Source organism: Rhinatrema bivittatum, chromosome 5 (genome assembly GCF_901001135.1).
Source record: "Rhinatrema bivittatum chromosome 5, aRhiBiv1.1, whole genome shotgun sequence".
NCBI lineage: Eukaryota > Metazoa > Chordata > Amphibia > Gymnophiona > Rhinatrematidae > Rhinatrema > Rhinatrema bivittatum.
The window spans coordinates 309,755,327-309,772,168 of record NC_042619.1 but is presented as its reverse complement, the minus strand read 5'-3'; the positions used below and the strand labels follow the sequence as shown (position 1 = coordinate 309,772,168).

General features: G+C 44.1%; 1 protein-coding gene across 1 annotated transcript in view; it reads right to left on the bottom strand.

Moving 5' to 3' along the window:
- Positions 1–5,750: 5,750 nt before the first annotated feature.
- The window catches only part of FER1L5 (fer-1 like family member 5), a 495,517-nt gene continuing 484,425 nt past the window's right edge, over positions 5,751–16,842 (bottom strand). Inside the window, exons 61-63 of the mRNA XM_029603280.1 lie at positions 15,582–15,691; positions 6,837–6,984; positions 5,751–6,076 (exon numbers count right to left, since the gene is read on the bottom strand). Coding sequence (XP_029459140.1) covers positions 5,918–6,076; positions 6,837–6,984; positions 15,582–15,691 — 417 coding nt within the window. The 3' untranslated portion in view covers positions 5,751–5,917. The remainder of the gene's footprint in view (positions 6,077–6,836; positions 6,985–15,581; positions 15,692–16,842) is intronic.

Below are 16,842 nucleotides of genomic sequence, written 5' to 3'. Positions count from 1 at the left end.
CAAAGAGTAAGGTTAAATGGTCCATTTTCTTAGTAGAAAAAGATAAACAGTAGAGTGCCTCAGGTATCTGTACTTGGACCAGTACTTTTTAATATATAAATGATCTGGAAAGAGGTATGACGAGTGAGATGATCAAATTTGCATATGACACAATTATGTAGAGTAGTTAAATCACAAGCGGATTGTGATAAATTGTAGGAGGACCTTGTGCGACTGGAAGATTGGGTATCCAAATAGCAGATAAAATTTAATGTGGACAAGTGCAAGGTGATGCATATAAGGAAAAATAACCCTTGCAATAGTTACATGAGGTTAGGTTCCATATTCGGAGTTACCACTCAGGAAAAGAGATCTAGGCATCATAGTGGAGAATACATTGCAATCATCTCAGTGTGCTGTGGTGGTCAAAAAAGCAAACAGAATGTTAGGAATTATTAGGAAAGGAAATGGCAAATAAAACAGTCAATATTATAATGACTCTGTATTTCTCTATGGTGAAACTGCTCCTTGACTCTTGTTTGAAGTTCTGGTCATTGCATCTAAAAAAAGATATAGTTGCGATGGAGAAGGTACAGAGAACGGTGACCAAAATGATAAAGGGTATGGAACGGCTCCCCTATGAGGAAAGGCTAAAGAGGTTAGGGCTGTTCAGCTTGGAGGAGAGATGGCTGAAGGGCAGATATGATAGAGGTCTAAAAAATCATTAAAGGATTTGAAATGGGTAAATGTAAATTGGTTATTTACTCTCTAGGATAATAGGACTAGGGGCCACTCCATGATGTTGGGAAGTAGCACATTTAAAACAAATTGGAGAAAATTCTTTTTCACTCAATGCACAATTAAGCTCTGGAATTGATTGCCAGAGGATGTGGTTACAGCAGTTAGTGTAACTGGGTTTAAAAAAGGGTTGGATACGTTTTTGGAGGCAAAGTCCATAAATTGCTATTAGTAAGGAATAGTAGCTTGGGATCTATTTAATGCTGGATTCTTGCTAGCTACTTGTGATTTGGATTGGCCACAGTTGGAAACAGGATACTGTACTTGATGGACTCTTGGTCTAACGCAGTTTGGCAACTTTTCATGTTCTTATGGTCTGGTTATCCTCATCTTGAGAAAGATATCACAGTACGAGAAAATGTATAAAGAAGAAGATTAAAGGACTCCCTTATAAAGAAATGCTAAACAGATTAGCTTGGAGAAAATACTGAGAGGAGTAGGATAGAGGTTTTTAAGTAATGTGTGAGGTGGAACATGAAAATAAGGAACAGTAACTTACACTTTCAAATAGATCTAGCGGACATGAAACAAATCGCTAATGACTCTGCTTACCTACGGTCAGAGCCAGGATGCTGCTCTTGATGAACCTTTAGACTGACCCAGAATGGCACATCTAATTGGCAGGGTTGTAAGAATGGCACATCTAAGTTGGCAGGGTGTAAGTACAGTAAAAATAGTCCTAATGTAGGTGTTCACATAGATGGGTCTGGCTGGCAGTGTGGGCAGGGGAGCTGGCTGGCCAGCTTTTTGGGTCAATGGCCATTCTTGTATTGGTATAGTTATTTACATCACTACAAATCTGGGAAAGGGAGGGGACCTAAGTGGGGAATTACTATGCTCCTCTATCCAAGATGAGAGAGTCCAATGTGAGAGACAACATAAGCTGTCCTGGATAAGGAGAGATATCTTTCAAATGGTCATTCATGGTTGGCAGGAACAGGAACAACGGGTCAGACTATGAACCAGTTGGTCTTTGTCTGTTATCTACAATCTTACTACACAGAACATTCTTAGCTTGTGTTACATTAGGCAGACACATGGGTTTCCCCCTTGCCTTCTCTGACCATTCCCCATATCATTCTTAGTCTATTGGCAATAGTAATTGTTTGGACCCAGAAAACAAATCAGAAACCGATCCAAATTGCTGATATGCGAAGAAACACGAAGTGATCGGTGTAAAGCAGCCTTTGTTAGAATAAGCCCACACGAAGTGATCGGTGTAAAGAGCTTTTATTAGAATGAGGGCTCATTCTAATAAAGGCTGCTTTACACCGATCACTTTGTGTTTCTTCGCTTAATAGTAATTGTTTTACAGTATTGTAGGGGTCTAGTCTTTATGCTGGTTGGGTCTTAACCTCCTCTCAAGGGCAAAAATGCTTGTTGCATTAGTGACAGTGACAACCAAGAGTAAGTTGACCATTAAAGTCTGCTGCTAAAGCACTGCTGTTACCACTTGAGAAATCAATCTGTCATGCATCATCTCTTTCTAAAAATTAATATTGCAGCTGGCTGGTTGAGAAGCAAAACAATATAGGGTGAGGGGTGACTTATCAAGCCCATCAGTATTTCAAGACAGTGATTGGTAGGGCTACCTTGTGAATTCTTGTAAGGCTGATGCCAAACCAGAAGGCTGAATGCACTAATGGAGGTGATGTTTCCCTACTATAAGTAGGTGATGTTTCCCTACTATAAGTCAGATACTTCTCTATATGTATATACACTTCCTTTAAATCCAGAGAACATAGCCAGTTGTTTGAAACAGGTGGTAAGGTGTTCAGGGACAACACTATAGTAATCTACTTTAAATGTATTGCAGTCTGCTTTGAGGCTATTAATGGTAAAAAAAAAAAAAAAAAAAGAAACAAAAAAAACAATAGCAAATGCCAATAAATAAATCAAGATGCTTTATTTATTTATTTGATTTATATTCTACCTGTCTGATACTTCAAAGTGGATTTCTTCTCCACCATGAGGTATTTGTTCAATACCCTTAAGTCTAGGATGGGTTAGAAATAAAGCCAATAGATGTAAGCTGTAGCCCTTTTAAACTATCAGAACGATTCAGCTATTGCTGATTACAATGGGTCAACTCAATGGTTTGCATAGAACCTTAGCCATGCACCTTCAGAGAATCTCTATGGGTTCTAGACCAGAACAATGATTATAATCTCTGGTCTTAGTCAAAAACTGGTCTTTTCTTAGCAGTCAGACAGGATAATCCACACCAGTGGATTATGCACCTCAACAAGCAGATGGAGATGGAGCAAAGCTGATGTCACTGTATATATACACCCCTGCACTGCCATCGGCCTGCCAGCATTCTCCGTCTCCAGCAGAGGGATGTGCATTTCCATAAAGAATGAGGCTGGAACCCCTTTTAGTGACTGGAGTGAACTGAAACTTGGAAACATCTTTTGTCCTGGGTTCTTGATTGGTACGTCCTGAAAGAGGAGATTGCAGCTTCGAGGTTGCAGCATGAAATGATGGTTTTTGGTCTTTATGTAATTCCACAACCTTCTTGACATTATCTCTGAAGGGATTTTCTCCTGTATAAGGCATACCAGTGAGCCTGTCTTTGACATCTTCACATATCTAATGTGTGTAAGCATGAGAGTCTATGCTCAGCTATAGATGCCATTTCTAAAGCATCATGAACTGAACATATACAATACTTTTTGTATTCCTGAACTCAGCCTAAGCCTCATGACCCTAAATGGGGTCACAAAACCTTCAGTAAGGGACAAGTGCCTCACATGGCAACACACTTAGGCACCAGAAGCATTAATAGTGGAAGATGGTGTGGGGCCTATGAGCCAGCATACACTCACAAGTCCCTGCTCTCACATGCATTTATATGCTAACAGGCAGCCCTGTGTGAAGAGGAATCAGAACTTTTACAGGGCCCGTGAGCGTCACTGGCTTACAGATTACATACTTTGATTACTGATGCCACTACTGCTTATGTATCTCCATCAGGTTTGGAACCAGCCATGAAGGGGGGGATTGGTGACTGTATAGGCTGATGGAGACTGCCACTGCTCCTCTCTTCTCACCCACCACTATACCTACTCAAGAGAAATGTATTGTACCTGCCAACAGCCTGCCCTCTCTTTCCTCCAGTAGCCTGAAGCACAGCCTGAAGTTACTGCTGATCCTAGCCAAGGGGATATTTGGAGGAGAGGCTGTTTGAAGGGAGGAGTCAGATGTGGGAGAAATTTGAAGGTTGGAACAATTGGGAGAGGGTTTCAGGTTGAGGGGCTGATTTTTGAGGATGATCAGCTGGAGAGTGACTGTAGGGAGAGGTTAGACTGGAGGAAGGGTGTGGAAGAATGATGGATTAATTGGGAGAATGAGAGGAACTGGGGATCAGCTTGGAGAGACAAGAGGATGGGGAGGAGAAAGAGGAAATGGTTGATGGGATGACAGGTTTGGTTAGAGGTTATAAGAATTGGGGATGGGGGATGCAAACTGGCTGGAAGGGGAGAAAAAGAAGGGATAAGATGGGGATGTAAATCAATTGGAGGGGTAGAGATTGATAGTGCATTTAAAAATAATGTACATGTGATATTTTTACCATAGAAGACTATGAATGTTCTTTTTCATATAACATCTATTATAAATGTACAACTTTTTATTGCTTGTGGTGAGGGCTGGAAAGGAGGAGGTGCAAGGCTGTAACGCTCACCTAGGGCACCTAATACCATTGCATCAACCTGAAGAGAGTCTGCCACACACAAACCCCCACCACCACCACCACCACCATTCACCCATCTCCTTCTCCAGGGGGGCAAATGCTGGGGAAACATGAGACAGGTGGTAGAGTTCCTGGGCATGGGGTTGCCAGCTTCCTAGAAATATTATCATTGACACTATCTGCCACTCTTCTGGGAACTCTGACCCCCGTTTTCCCCTTCAGAATTTCATTTCACATCACCACCCGCCCCCTGTTAGCTGTCTTGCTGATTTGGCCTGTGTGCTCTGCTATGGGTAGGCAGGGGGAGCGCCATCTCATCTCTTGTCTCAGGAAGATTGCTATGAGCTGGAAGGTGATGGAGAGGACTGGTAGGAGAGGGTGCAGATTTAAAGAGGGAATTGGCTGGAGTATGAGAATGGAATTATTGTTGGAGGGGAATTGCTAAGTTGTTTTGGTCTGATGGGGCCATATGAACTTTAAGTACTAAAATTGGCTGATTTTGGCTAAAAGATTGGGAAGTCTTGTTCTCGAAGGATGTATTCAGTGAAGCTGCATGTGTTCACTAGAATGACATGCAAATGTTGGACCATGTAGATCTAGTACAAAGCTATGCAGGACTGAAGCATAGCGTTCTGGGAATGTCTGCTCCTGGAATGATCCAAAGTCTTAAAACTCGAGTCTAGGTGGGTGGATGCTGAGGCATGTGCTTTAGATTTCTTGGCATATTTCAGGGTGCATTCAATGATCACAGACTAGTGTGGTAATTAGGGCTGATCAAATTCTTCAGAGGCCTGGACAGGATATTTAATTTTTACCTTCTTGCAACCAGGTATGCAAATTATGTGATCTCCTACCTTCTCTTTCCTCCTGCTGGCCTGATCAGCAAGAGGTGGGGGTAAAAGGGACTGGATGGATTGGCACCCTGGGAGGAGGTGTGTGTATGTGTAATGGGACATGGGGGAGGAAGATGAGGGAGAAGCAATGGGGATGGGGAGAGGGGCTGAGAAAGGGGGCATGAGGGGTGGGGAGAGGAGAGGAGGAGGTCTGAATTAGGGAGGGGGACAGAAGCTGATGATGGTCCTGCTAACCGGATGTATTCTCTGTGAAAGGTAAATGAGCAAGACAAACTTTTTTTTTTTTGTGTGAAAAGCAAAAGGAACCATACTTCAAAAATGCATTGAACAGATTTTTTTTTATTGTAAAAATCTGGGCATAAAAGATGTGAAGGGAGGGGAGGGAGTATGAGAGAGAAGGAAGTGTGTGGTATGGCATGCAGAGCCTATAGAATGCATGGGGGCTTGTGGAGCATATTTTTGTGTGCATGACATGGAGGGTCGTGTGGGTGAGACAGGGAGAGGATAGGGTGTTGCATTTGTCAGAAGAGGGACAGGTCCAGCTGAGCAGGATATAAAGCAGGGCTCCACCTCGTCCTCCATCCTGAGGGCTTCACAAGTGGTGTTTCTTCAGGCTCTGCAGGATGGTGTGGTTCCCACCACTGCTATTGCTAGTCTTGTTACCAGCCAAGCCAGCGTGGTCTAGGTCTGGCTCAGAACTGGGGTAGATACGCTGCTCAAATGGTTTGAGCAGCTTCATACTTAAATAGCCCTGTAAGAAAGAGGAAGAGCTAAGAGTGAGCAGCACAAGTGGCCCTGGGCCCCTGACCATCTATGGTTGGCACAATCTCTTGAGGACAGTGAAATACCTAGAGTGCCTGAATGTAATCTGCTTCGAAGTTTCACAAAAGGCAGAATATAAATAAAAAAACACAAAGAGCTGATCATCGAGAGGGAACTGACACAATGATACACAAAAGCCAGGAACTGATCATACAGGACTGATGCTGTACTCTGGGGGTATGTGGCCATACTTTGGGGTAGAGGGTAGTGCTGTGGGGAAATGTGTCAGTACTTTTGGGATAGGGGATAGTGGGAAGGTGGCAGTGCATTGGTGGTGTTGGGGGGGGGGGGGGGGGGGGGGGTTAAAATTACTCAGGGAAGGGGAGCAGTGCTCTGGACACTTGTAAAATCCTCATTCATTCCTAGATGCACTATTAAAATCTGCCCTATAGTCCAAGAGGAAAATTTGTTATTCTTTTAGACTTAATTTTGTCAACTGAGACATTCTTTATTGGTTCTTGAACAATGCCTAGAAAGGAGAAATACCCAGTCTGCAGTGTGAACTGATAGAGGGGTATCCAACAGGAAGGAGCATGCAGCTTTTCATGATCTCTAGTAGTGGGGTACCTAGTCTACCAGATGTATTAATGGGAAGGAGTATTTAGCCTCTTAGGAGTACTGACAAGGAAGGAGTATTTGGATAACTGAGTACTTCTACAGACTTCAAGTGGATTTTTGCAAATACTCACAGGGAAGGAGTAGATAAAGACACCCACAAATAAGATGAGAAGCAGTATCGATGAGAATCCAATAATCCTCCACTTGTAAGGTCGCCAGAAAATATACTTAAAGCTTGCCAGTGGTGATTTGAACCAGAGAAGGGAGGTCTCAGGGCGACTGGGAAGCATAGAAAAAGAAACCAGGTCATCCTAAATATAGGGTGACATAAGGAGCAGCAGGCCTGAGAAGCCATAGAAAAGGGGTAGGCAATTCTGTGCTGGAGTCCCACAAATAGGACTGGTTTTCAGGATTTTAACAATGAATATGCATAAGATATGCAGAGTACATGAATGTAATCCACTTTGAAGAGCCTGAAAAGCAGAAAATAAATCAAATAAATACATTTTCTTAGCGTGTAGACAGATGAACTCAGGACCAGAGGGTTTATGCTCCCCTGCCAGCAGATGGAGACGGAGCAAGCTGACATCACAGTATATATAACCCTGCAGTGACCCCAGCCTGCCAGTATTCTCTGTCTCCAGCAGATGGTGGACGTGCATCTCCCTATGGGGATTGCTTCAAGCTTTTTGGAAGAAGAAATTTGAAATTCTAAATTCAAGAAAAGAAAGCCACACTCTCTTGCGGTGATACCTAATGGTTCCTCCCCCAGTTGAGAATTCCTGAGGTGATTTCTGTGGTCCCTTAGAGGTATGCCTTGGTCCGGTAGCAGGCTCCTGGCAAGAACTTAGCTACTTGTACAGCTGAAAGGTAGCAGATGCAGAAGGCCAAGCACAGCGGTGATGGAAGATACCCTCTCCTCTCGCAGCTGGAGATCGTCTCTGTGCTCAGCCAGTAAGCGCTGCACTCCAGTAAGTTTTCAAAAAAAGAAAAAAAAGAACTTACCTACAGAGGCGGGTTTTAGGCCTTCCTTCGGTCTCCGTGCTCAGCATGCCGTTCCGACATCATTCCCGCTCCCGTTGGGGGTTAGGGGAACTGGGCAGCCTGGCGGGTTAAGTGGCCCAGGTGGGCTAGGTCCCGCGGTAGGCTTTTCTCGGCATGCTGAGTGGTAAGCTGTGGCAACATTTTCGTGCGCTTGTGCGTGCTTTCTGCCCTCTATAGAAGGTTGGTGTGCGCAGTGCATTGGCTCTGTGCATGCATTCTGCACGCTGTGCTAGGTGCAACATTTGTGTGCATAACTTTTTTAAGTGTGGTGATATGCTCCAGCAGGGCACACTAGTGGTGTGTGCACCTTGCCACACTTATTGTGTAAATTGTTTGAGCATGAGCCGTTTGAATGCATAGTTACCGCCACTCATGGCGCCGATAAACAAGAAGCCTTAAGCGCCTTTCTCTTTGTGTTGCCTGTCATATTGGGGCTTCTCAGCCTGACCTGGTGTCTAACCTGTGTCAGCACTGTTCAGATGCTCAGGGAGATTTGTCTTCTTTGGATTTTGCTAAACCTGGATCTTCTCATTCTGATGATGGTCTGGTTATGGTTTTGGCTGGAAGTGTACCAAATCTTGGTTCTCCTTTAATTGTCTTCTTTGCTGGCAAGGGCAGTTCTGTGGGACCAGCTCCAGTTCTTCTGGGCTTGGTCTGGCCATGGCTGCTTTTTCTTGGGTGGAAGTTTTTCAAGGCTTACAAGCTTTTCCTCAGGCCCAGTCTTCCGTTTCCCCCATTCCTGTCCAGTTGGACCCTCAGCTGGTGCTTTTCCCTCTTCCAGTCCTATGCTTAAGTGCAAGGGCTCGCCTCAGCTCCCTGCGGATGTTCCTGACAGGAATCTGGATGGCACTGATGATGAGGTTGATCCTAATTCCCTGGAAGATGGGGAAATTCATCCAGGGCTGGAATCGTATCGAAACATTTTGCAGTTCTTTCATAGAGATTAACTGCCAGCCCTGATTTCCCAGACCTTGAAACAGCTGGGTGTTCCTGGTTTGGATGCCGTGTCAGAGTCAAAGAAGAATCCCATTTTGGTTTCCTTAAGTAAAGCCTCTTGTTTTTTCCCTGAGATGGATGCCATTCAGGAATTGGTTGATCTAGAATGGGATGCCCCAGAGGTAAATTTTAAAGGGGGTCAGACATTGGAAGGCCTGCACCCCTGGATCTGGCTGTGAGACAGCGTTTGCATTTTCCCAAAGTGAATGCTCTAGTATGTGCCGTTTATAAGCGGACGACTATCCCCATAGATGGAGGAGCAACCTTGAAGGATGTACATGATAGAAGGATTGAGGCTAGCCTTTGAGGCGGTGGCGATGAATTTACAGATTGCTTCCTGTTGTGCCTTAGTGGCGAGATCTTGTCTGCTTCTCTCTCAGGAGGTTGATAAGTCTGGAGGAATTCCAGAGCGGTTATGGAGCCTGCTACTGCCTTTTTAGCAGACGCAGGCTGTGATTTGGTCTGTACCTTGGCCAGAGGAGTGGCTTCGGTGATAGTGGCCAGGCATCAATTTTGGTTGCGAAATTGGTCAGCTGACACAGCTTCCAAAGCCAGTCTTACCAAGATGTCCTTTAAAGGCTCGCTCTTGTTTGGGAGCGAGTTGGAAAAACTGGTCAGTAAGTGGATTGAGTCTCCAATACCTCGGTTGCCAGATGATAAGAAACAGTTATAGCGCCTCTTTGGTATGAGGGGTCGTTTCCAGGGTTCCAGGCATTTTTGTCCTTGCAGAGGGACGACCTTTCAGCAGACTCAGCCTTTTGGTAGCTCTCAGTGCTTTGTCCCTGTCAGCCCAAGAGAGAAGCGGGCTCGGGGGGGGGAGGACCTTCCCAATGAAGGTTTGCCAACCCACCTTCCAGAACAGGAAATAGGGGGACATCTTTCTCTCTCTTTGATCAGAGGTGGGTAGAGATCACATCAGACCAGTAGGTCCTGGAGGTGATACACGAAGGGTATGCACTGGAATTTCACAGTATTCCTCGGGATGTGTTCATGGTGTCCCCTTGCCACTCTCCGCAGAAGAAGCAGGCAGTGGAGTTCATGCTTCAAAGGCTCCTCAATCTGAGGGCTGTGGTTCCAGTGCCCACATCTCAAGAAAGTGTGGGGCGATATTCCATTTATTTTGTTGTGCTCAAAAAGGAGGGCTCCTTTTGTTCCATCCTGGATCTCAAGAGGATCAACTGTCACTTGAAGGTCAGTCATTTTCGAATGGAAACTTTAAGCTCTGTGATAATGGTGGTGCAGTCGGGGGAATTTCTGACTACTTTGGATCTTTCAGAGGCTTACCTTCATATTCCCATCCAATTGGAACACTAATGCTTTCTACACTTTGTGGTATTGTGGCGCCATTATCAGTTTTGGGTGTTGCCTTTTTGCTCTAGCCACTGCTCCCGGAACATTTTCCAAGATTATGGTGGTAGTAGCGGCAGATTTCCAAAAACAAGGAATCCTGGTGCACCCATATTTGGACGACTGGCTGATTTGAGCCAAGTCTCTGGAACAATGCCGCCTGGTGACACACAAGGTGATCTCCTTACTGCAAAAGCTCGATTGGGTGGTGAACCTCACCAAGAGCAATCTTCAACCAGCCCAGTTGTTGGAGTATCTAGGGGTACCATTCGACATGGGCCAGGACAGAGTTTTCCTACCGGAAGTTCGGATCTTGAGATTGATGTCTCAAGTACATCAGTTGATGAACACCATACGCTTGACAGTGTGGTCCTACCTACAGGTACTTGGCTTGATGGCGACTATCCTGGAAGTAGTGCCATGGACAAGGGTGCATATGTGTCCTCTTCAGCGTTCTCTGTTCTCATTGGAACATGCAGTCTCAGGATTATACGGTTCGGCTTCACTTGCCGCTGATGGAAATCTGTTCCCGCCTCCAGTGGTGGTTGCAGGAAGATGATCTGAGAAAGGAAGTTCCCTTGTCCTCTCCAGCCTGGTTGGTACTCATGACAGATGCGAGTCTCCAAAGGTTGGGGGGCTCACTGCCTGGAGTTAATGGCTTAAAGCTGCTGGAATGCTGAATAGTTCTGCTGAAATATCAATCACCTGGAGGCCCGGGCAGTACGGCTGGCATGCTTGCAGTTCAGCCACAGGCTGCAGAATCGAGCGGTTCTCGTGATGTCGGACAATGTGATGATGGTGGGCTATATCTATTATACACCTTATATTGATATACTAGATTTTGATTGGTTAAAATCCACCGTGCTGGTGGTTCCTGATTGGTCATCTATTTGTCGCACCACTATACCAGACCTTTAAAATGTCTGTCTCTGTTCACGCTGCTCACGCTCCCTGGATATAAGTGTTAACTTAAATTGAGGTACATACTTGCGATACTTTTTGCGAGTAGTCCCTACAATGTGATAGTCCTTGTTTATTAAAGAATCATTATCTTTTGTTTGTATTTTAGCTTTGGAATTTACCTTGTAATTGTCCCTCCCAAAGCAGCCTTTTGGCGAAACACGAGGTCCGTGTTGGGGGACTGGCTTCTAAAACCTTCCTTGTTATCAAGAAGCAGTGGAGCTGCCATATTGAATAAAACTTATACTACAATTGTTTTTTGAATATTTGGATTGTGCATATTTTTACTGCATCTCTATTTGATGTGTGGTTGAATTTTGAGTGCAGCGTTTTCGTTTGTGGGCTATATGTATTGCCAGGGAGGAACCAAGAACCAGCAAGTATCACAGGAAATAGACCAGCTTATGGAATGGGCAGAAGGTCATCTGCAAATGATCTCGGCCTCTCACATTGCAGGAAAAGACAACATAAGAACAGGCTTTCTCAGCAGGGAGAGTCTGGACCCAGGAGAGTGGGTGTTGTCTGTTGAGGCATTTCAGCTGATTGTGGATTACTGGGGCCTTCCGTTCCTAGACCTGCTGGTGACTTCTTGAAATGCTAAGGTTCCTTGATTCTACAGCTGCAGATGAGATCCATGGTCCCTGGTAATAGATGCTCTCATAGAGGTCTGGCTGGAAGACAGATTGCTTTATGCCTTTCCTCCATGGCCCTTGCTGGAAAGATAATTCACAAGATCGAAGGCGACAGGGGGCTAATACTCCTGGTGGTACCAGATTGGCCCAGGCGTCCTTGGTATGCGGATTTGCGACTCTTGGTGGAGGCCCCCCATTCGTCTTCCGCCACACATGGATCTGCTACAGCAGAGACCGGTTCTTCACAAGGATCTGACTTGATTCTATCTTTCGATTTGGCCCTTGAGAGGGCTCGCCTTTTAAAGTGTGGTTTTTCCTCTGCGGTGATTGCCACTTTATTCAGCGCTTGCAAGTTCTCCACTTCCTTGGCTTATGTGTGTGTCTGGAGAGTTTTTTAGGCCTAGTGTGAGGAGCAGGGTGTCCTTCCTTGTTCAGTTAAGATCCCTCTCATTCTGGATTTTTTGCAGGATGGATTGAATAAAGGCTTGGCCCTTAATTCCTTGAAGGTGCAAGTTGCAGCTCTTCCCTGTTTCAGAGGCCCAGTGAATGGTGTTTCTTTGTCATCTCATCCTGATGTGGCCCATTTTTTTGAAGGGAGTGAAGCATCTTAAGCCTCCCTTCAGGTTACCAGTTCCATTGTGGAGTCTTAATTTGGTGCTGGATGTTTTGGCGGGCCCTACATACCCACCATTGCATAGCCTTTCCTTACGGTTGTTGACCTTGAAGACTATGTTTTGGGTGCCTATATGTTCTGCACGTTGGATTTCTGAGTTGCAGGCCTTGTCTTGCCGGGAGCCATTCCTTTGGGTGACTCTGGGGGTGTTACAGCTGCTTGCTGTTCCATCCTTCTTGCCCAAAGTAGTCTCAGACTTTTATTTGAATCAATCCATCTCCTTGCCATCCCTAGATAAGATCTGGAATGTGGAGGAGTTTCACCTTTTGCGCTCCTTGGATGTTAAGCGCCTTGTCGTATGGTATCTGGAGGACTCTGAGTCTTTTCTTTTTTTTTTTAATTTGAAATTTTTATTGAATTTTCAATAACTATTAACATCGTCAACTATGTTCAGAAAAATACAGAGAAAAAAGATCAAAATACCAGCAGATACCATTATATCTTGTTCACAAGAGGACATATACTTCTTATCATGACGACGATAAACTGGATAACAACATATCTTGTTCACAAGAAAAGAAAAAAAATTACAACTCTGAATATCATAAGATAAATAGAGAAGAGCAAGCTTATAATGAGGCAGATTTGAAGAAAATACTTAAAGATATACATAAACCCACTGTTATTCTAAATTAGCCTATCCCCCCTGGGGCACAATTAGGAGTGTGAGTTTAGATACTCTTGGAGATATGTTGGCTCCACAAAAACATATTTAGCATTCTAATAAACGACAATACATTTACAGGGGCAGCGCAGATTAAATTTAGTGCCCCTTGTTACCACTTCACTTCTCATACTCAAGAACTTTTTTCTTCTCTCCTGAGTGGATTTTACTATATCAGGAAAAAACTCTCACTGCCTGACCATAGAATTTCTGAGATAAATTTCTAAAGTAAAATCTTAGCACAGAGTCTCTTTCTGATATAAAAGTAAAAGTTATTAGGAGGGTTGCCCTTGAATCAGTTGACATTTCCATAGATTTTTCCAAAATCTCAGATAAATTTACAGATGAAGGTTGATCTTCCTCATTTCCTTGTGCCCCTTTTTCCCTGGAATTTCTTGCAGACGGTAAATAATAGATTTTAGAAATCGCAGGGATGGCAGCTTCCGGAAATTTCAAAACATTTATCAGGTAACTTTTGAACAGATCTTTAGGTGGCAGCAGTCGTGATTTAGGGAAATTCAGAAATCTTAAGTTGGATCTTCTCATCGCGTTTTCCAATATTTCCATTTTGTTTGTAAATATGGACTCAGATTTAATTAAATTTGTCTGAACTTCTTTTACCACAGTCATTTCCTTTTCAAACTCTTTCATAGAAATTTCCACTGTTGTTATCTTATTCTCAAGAATTTGAGTCTTATTTATATTTTCCTTTAGTAACATCGTTAATGATTTAATGGACTTATCCATATTCAACAACAACTTCCAAATCTCTTGCAATGTTAATTTTTCTGGTGCAGTTGCCAAACAAATCTCACTAGTATCCAAAACTGTTACTCCTACCTCCAGGGGTTCTCTCTCAGGTTCGTCTGGTTGCAACCTCCTCTGTTCCTCGGCTATCCGGCCCACGGAGCCCTGAATCAAGCTCACCGAATCACTCAGCATATTGCTGATAATTCTCTGGGCGGCCGTGGTCAGTGGGGTAGTTGGGGTAAATGGTCTTCCCCAAGAATCCTTTGTTGGTATTGAGGGTCCAGACGGCGGGCTTGGAGTTCTAGGCGCTCCGGGGCTGAGGGATGTCTCCTCGGCCAAGGCAGTCGGCGTTTGCCTCTCGTCAGTCCTGCCACCGGTCTCGATACAGCGGGTCTCACGAGGACTTCCTCAATCCGCGTTTGCCTTGTTTGTGAAGTCGGCGTTGAGAGAATTTCTCGGACCCGAGCTTTTCTTTTTGTGTGAGGCATCCTTTTTTTTTGCTTCCGAGAAAATTTCAAATCTAGGAAAAGCTAGAGCCAATATTTAACGCGGAGCTGAGGAGTTCCGTGAGCTTGTGCGTCGGCCATCTTGCTCTTCTCTGACTCTGAGTCTTTTCTAAAGACGGATCGCCTGTTTGTTCTCCATGGTGGGAGTAAGCAGGGTGTTCTGGCATCGTGGGCTACCATAGCTCATTGGATTAAGGAGGTGGTCACGGCCGTATATGTGGATGCTGGAAAGATATTACCTACTCAGTTTAGGGCCCATTCCACTAGGGCTCAGGCAGTGTCATGGGCAGAGGTTAGTCTGCTGTCTCCAGTCAATATGTGCAGAACTGTGACGTGGTCTTCCTTACACAATTTTTCCAGATATTATTGTCTGGATGTGCAGACCCAGGAGGATGCAGTTTTGCACGTGTGGTGTTGAGTGGACCATGGGCAGCCTCCCACCCTGTTGGGGAGTAGCTTTGGTACATTCCACTGGTCTTCAGTCCATCTGACTACACGCTAGGAAATGGAGAAATTACTTACCTGATAATTTTTTTCCTTAGTGTGATCAGATGGACTCAGCCCCCCACCCCCCCCTTGGCTGTTGCATGAGGGTGTCAGTAGTCCTCCTGTGGGGCTCTGGGTCCCAAGGGATTACTGGTAAGGGTTCATCCAGTCCCTTGCTTGGGGTACCTAGAATCTTATGTGAGTTCAGTGTGTGTTGTTGGTTGAGTACAATCTATATATCTGTTTTTTATCATGTTTTTTTAATCAAGTTTTTTGCTAGTCTGTCCACAGTTGCTTTTGAAGAGAATACTGGCAGGCTGGGATCACTGCAGGGTTATATATACTGTAACGTCAGCTTGCTCTGTCTCCATCTGCTGGCAGGGGACATAAACCCACTGATCCTGAGTCCATCTGTCTACACTTAGGAAAACAAAATTATCAGGTAAGTAATTTCTTCAATTTGCATACAAAGGAGGCAGTACATATAAATATTACTCTATACATGAGATCATTATGGATATCTTGAAAACCAGACCCATTTGTTGCACTCCAGGAACAGAGTTACCTACCCCTGCAGTAGAACAAGGTACTTAAGCTTGGGGGTGAGGTTATTGATGGAGCTTTGTGTGATGTTCTCAGTGATGGAACAGCACTGGCTGCGGCAGGGTAGGAGTGAGTGAAATGTAATGGTAGAGCTGTATGTGGAAGTATCAAGTTTGAAATAGTGGGTGCTGCAGGGTAGGATTCAGGTATATTGGCAGAGTGTGGGGGTGGGAGAGAGGGGAGTACTGGAATACCAGGAGTTGCTGTGCCCTTACATTGGTGCATCCAGCTTGGGGTTCATGTTTGGTTCTTCTCGTCCTTTCCCAGCTGGACGTTCTTCTATCTCCTTTTCCATCACAATCTCCAGTGTCATCTGTATTTTACCCTGAAATATGAAGAGGGAAAGCAGTGACAGTGGTTTCTTTGAGAGCTCATGTTTGATCCATCAAAGGCTACCTTAGAACCACAAGTCTCTACACAAAATAAAGTGACTCCTAACCCAAAGCATTTTCTACACTTAATATAAAACAGTAGCATGCTGCAGTGCTGCTGGTTCCCAGCAATTCCTGTCCAATTTTGTATTTATAATGCCCTTTCCTAGGCTAATACAGGAGCAGAAGTACCAAACTACATCAGAAAGGGATTTAGAAACCCAGGCTGAAGTTCTAATTAATAATGACTTGGATGTATTACAAAAAATTTTATGCCAGTCTACATAATGTTCCAAAATCTCGAAACAGATGAGTGCCTAGAAGCAGGTACGTGATTATTGCACTACACTTGTTAAAGAGAGACCTTGACTCTTTCTATGGCTCAGTCTCTAGAGTGGGTGACTCTAGAACCCTTTCAGTGCTCATACTGTACATCACAGTTTATTCTGATGGTGTTCTATAAAGATTATTATAATTCAGGATTAGCATGTAAAAAACAAATAAAACAAAATCCTCAGGGAAAGTGTAAGCAGGATGGCAATACTCACACATGGTTAAAAATCATCCGATGATGGAGCCTGTGGATTAGTGTAGGAGTGGACATGAAGATTATCTAGACATATACGATAGGGATAGATAGGCCCTATTTATTGTGTGAAAGTTTGATCAGAAGATAGTACTGACAAAATGGTGAAATATGTTGTAAAATGGCAAACGAGGATGTTAGAGAGGAAGAACAACTTATTCTCCATTATTATAGTACAAGGTCAGCATGCTTGGAAAGTACTGAATATTCTGCCAGAAAAGGTAATGGAGACACAGTAGTAGAACTGGTAGATGTGAATCTGTTATTTACTCTTTCGGATAGTAGAAAGACTAGGGGGCACTCCATGAAGTTAGCATGGGGCACATTTAAAACTAATCGGAGAAAGTTCTTTTTTTTACTCTACGCACAATTAAATTCTGGAATTTGTTGCCAGAGAATGTGGTTAGTGCAGTTAGTATAGCTGTGTTTAAAAAAGGATTGGATAAGTTCTTGGAGGAGAAGTCCATTACCTGCTATTAAGTTCACTTAGAGAATAGCCACTGCCATTAGCAATGGTTA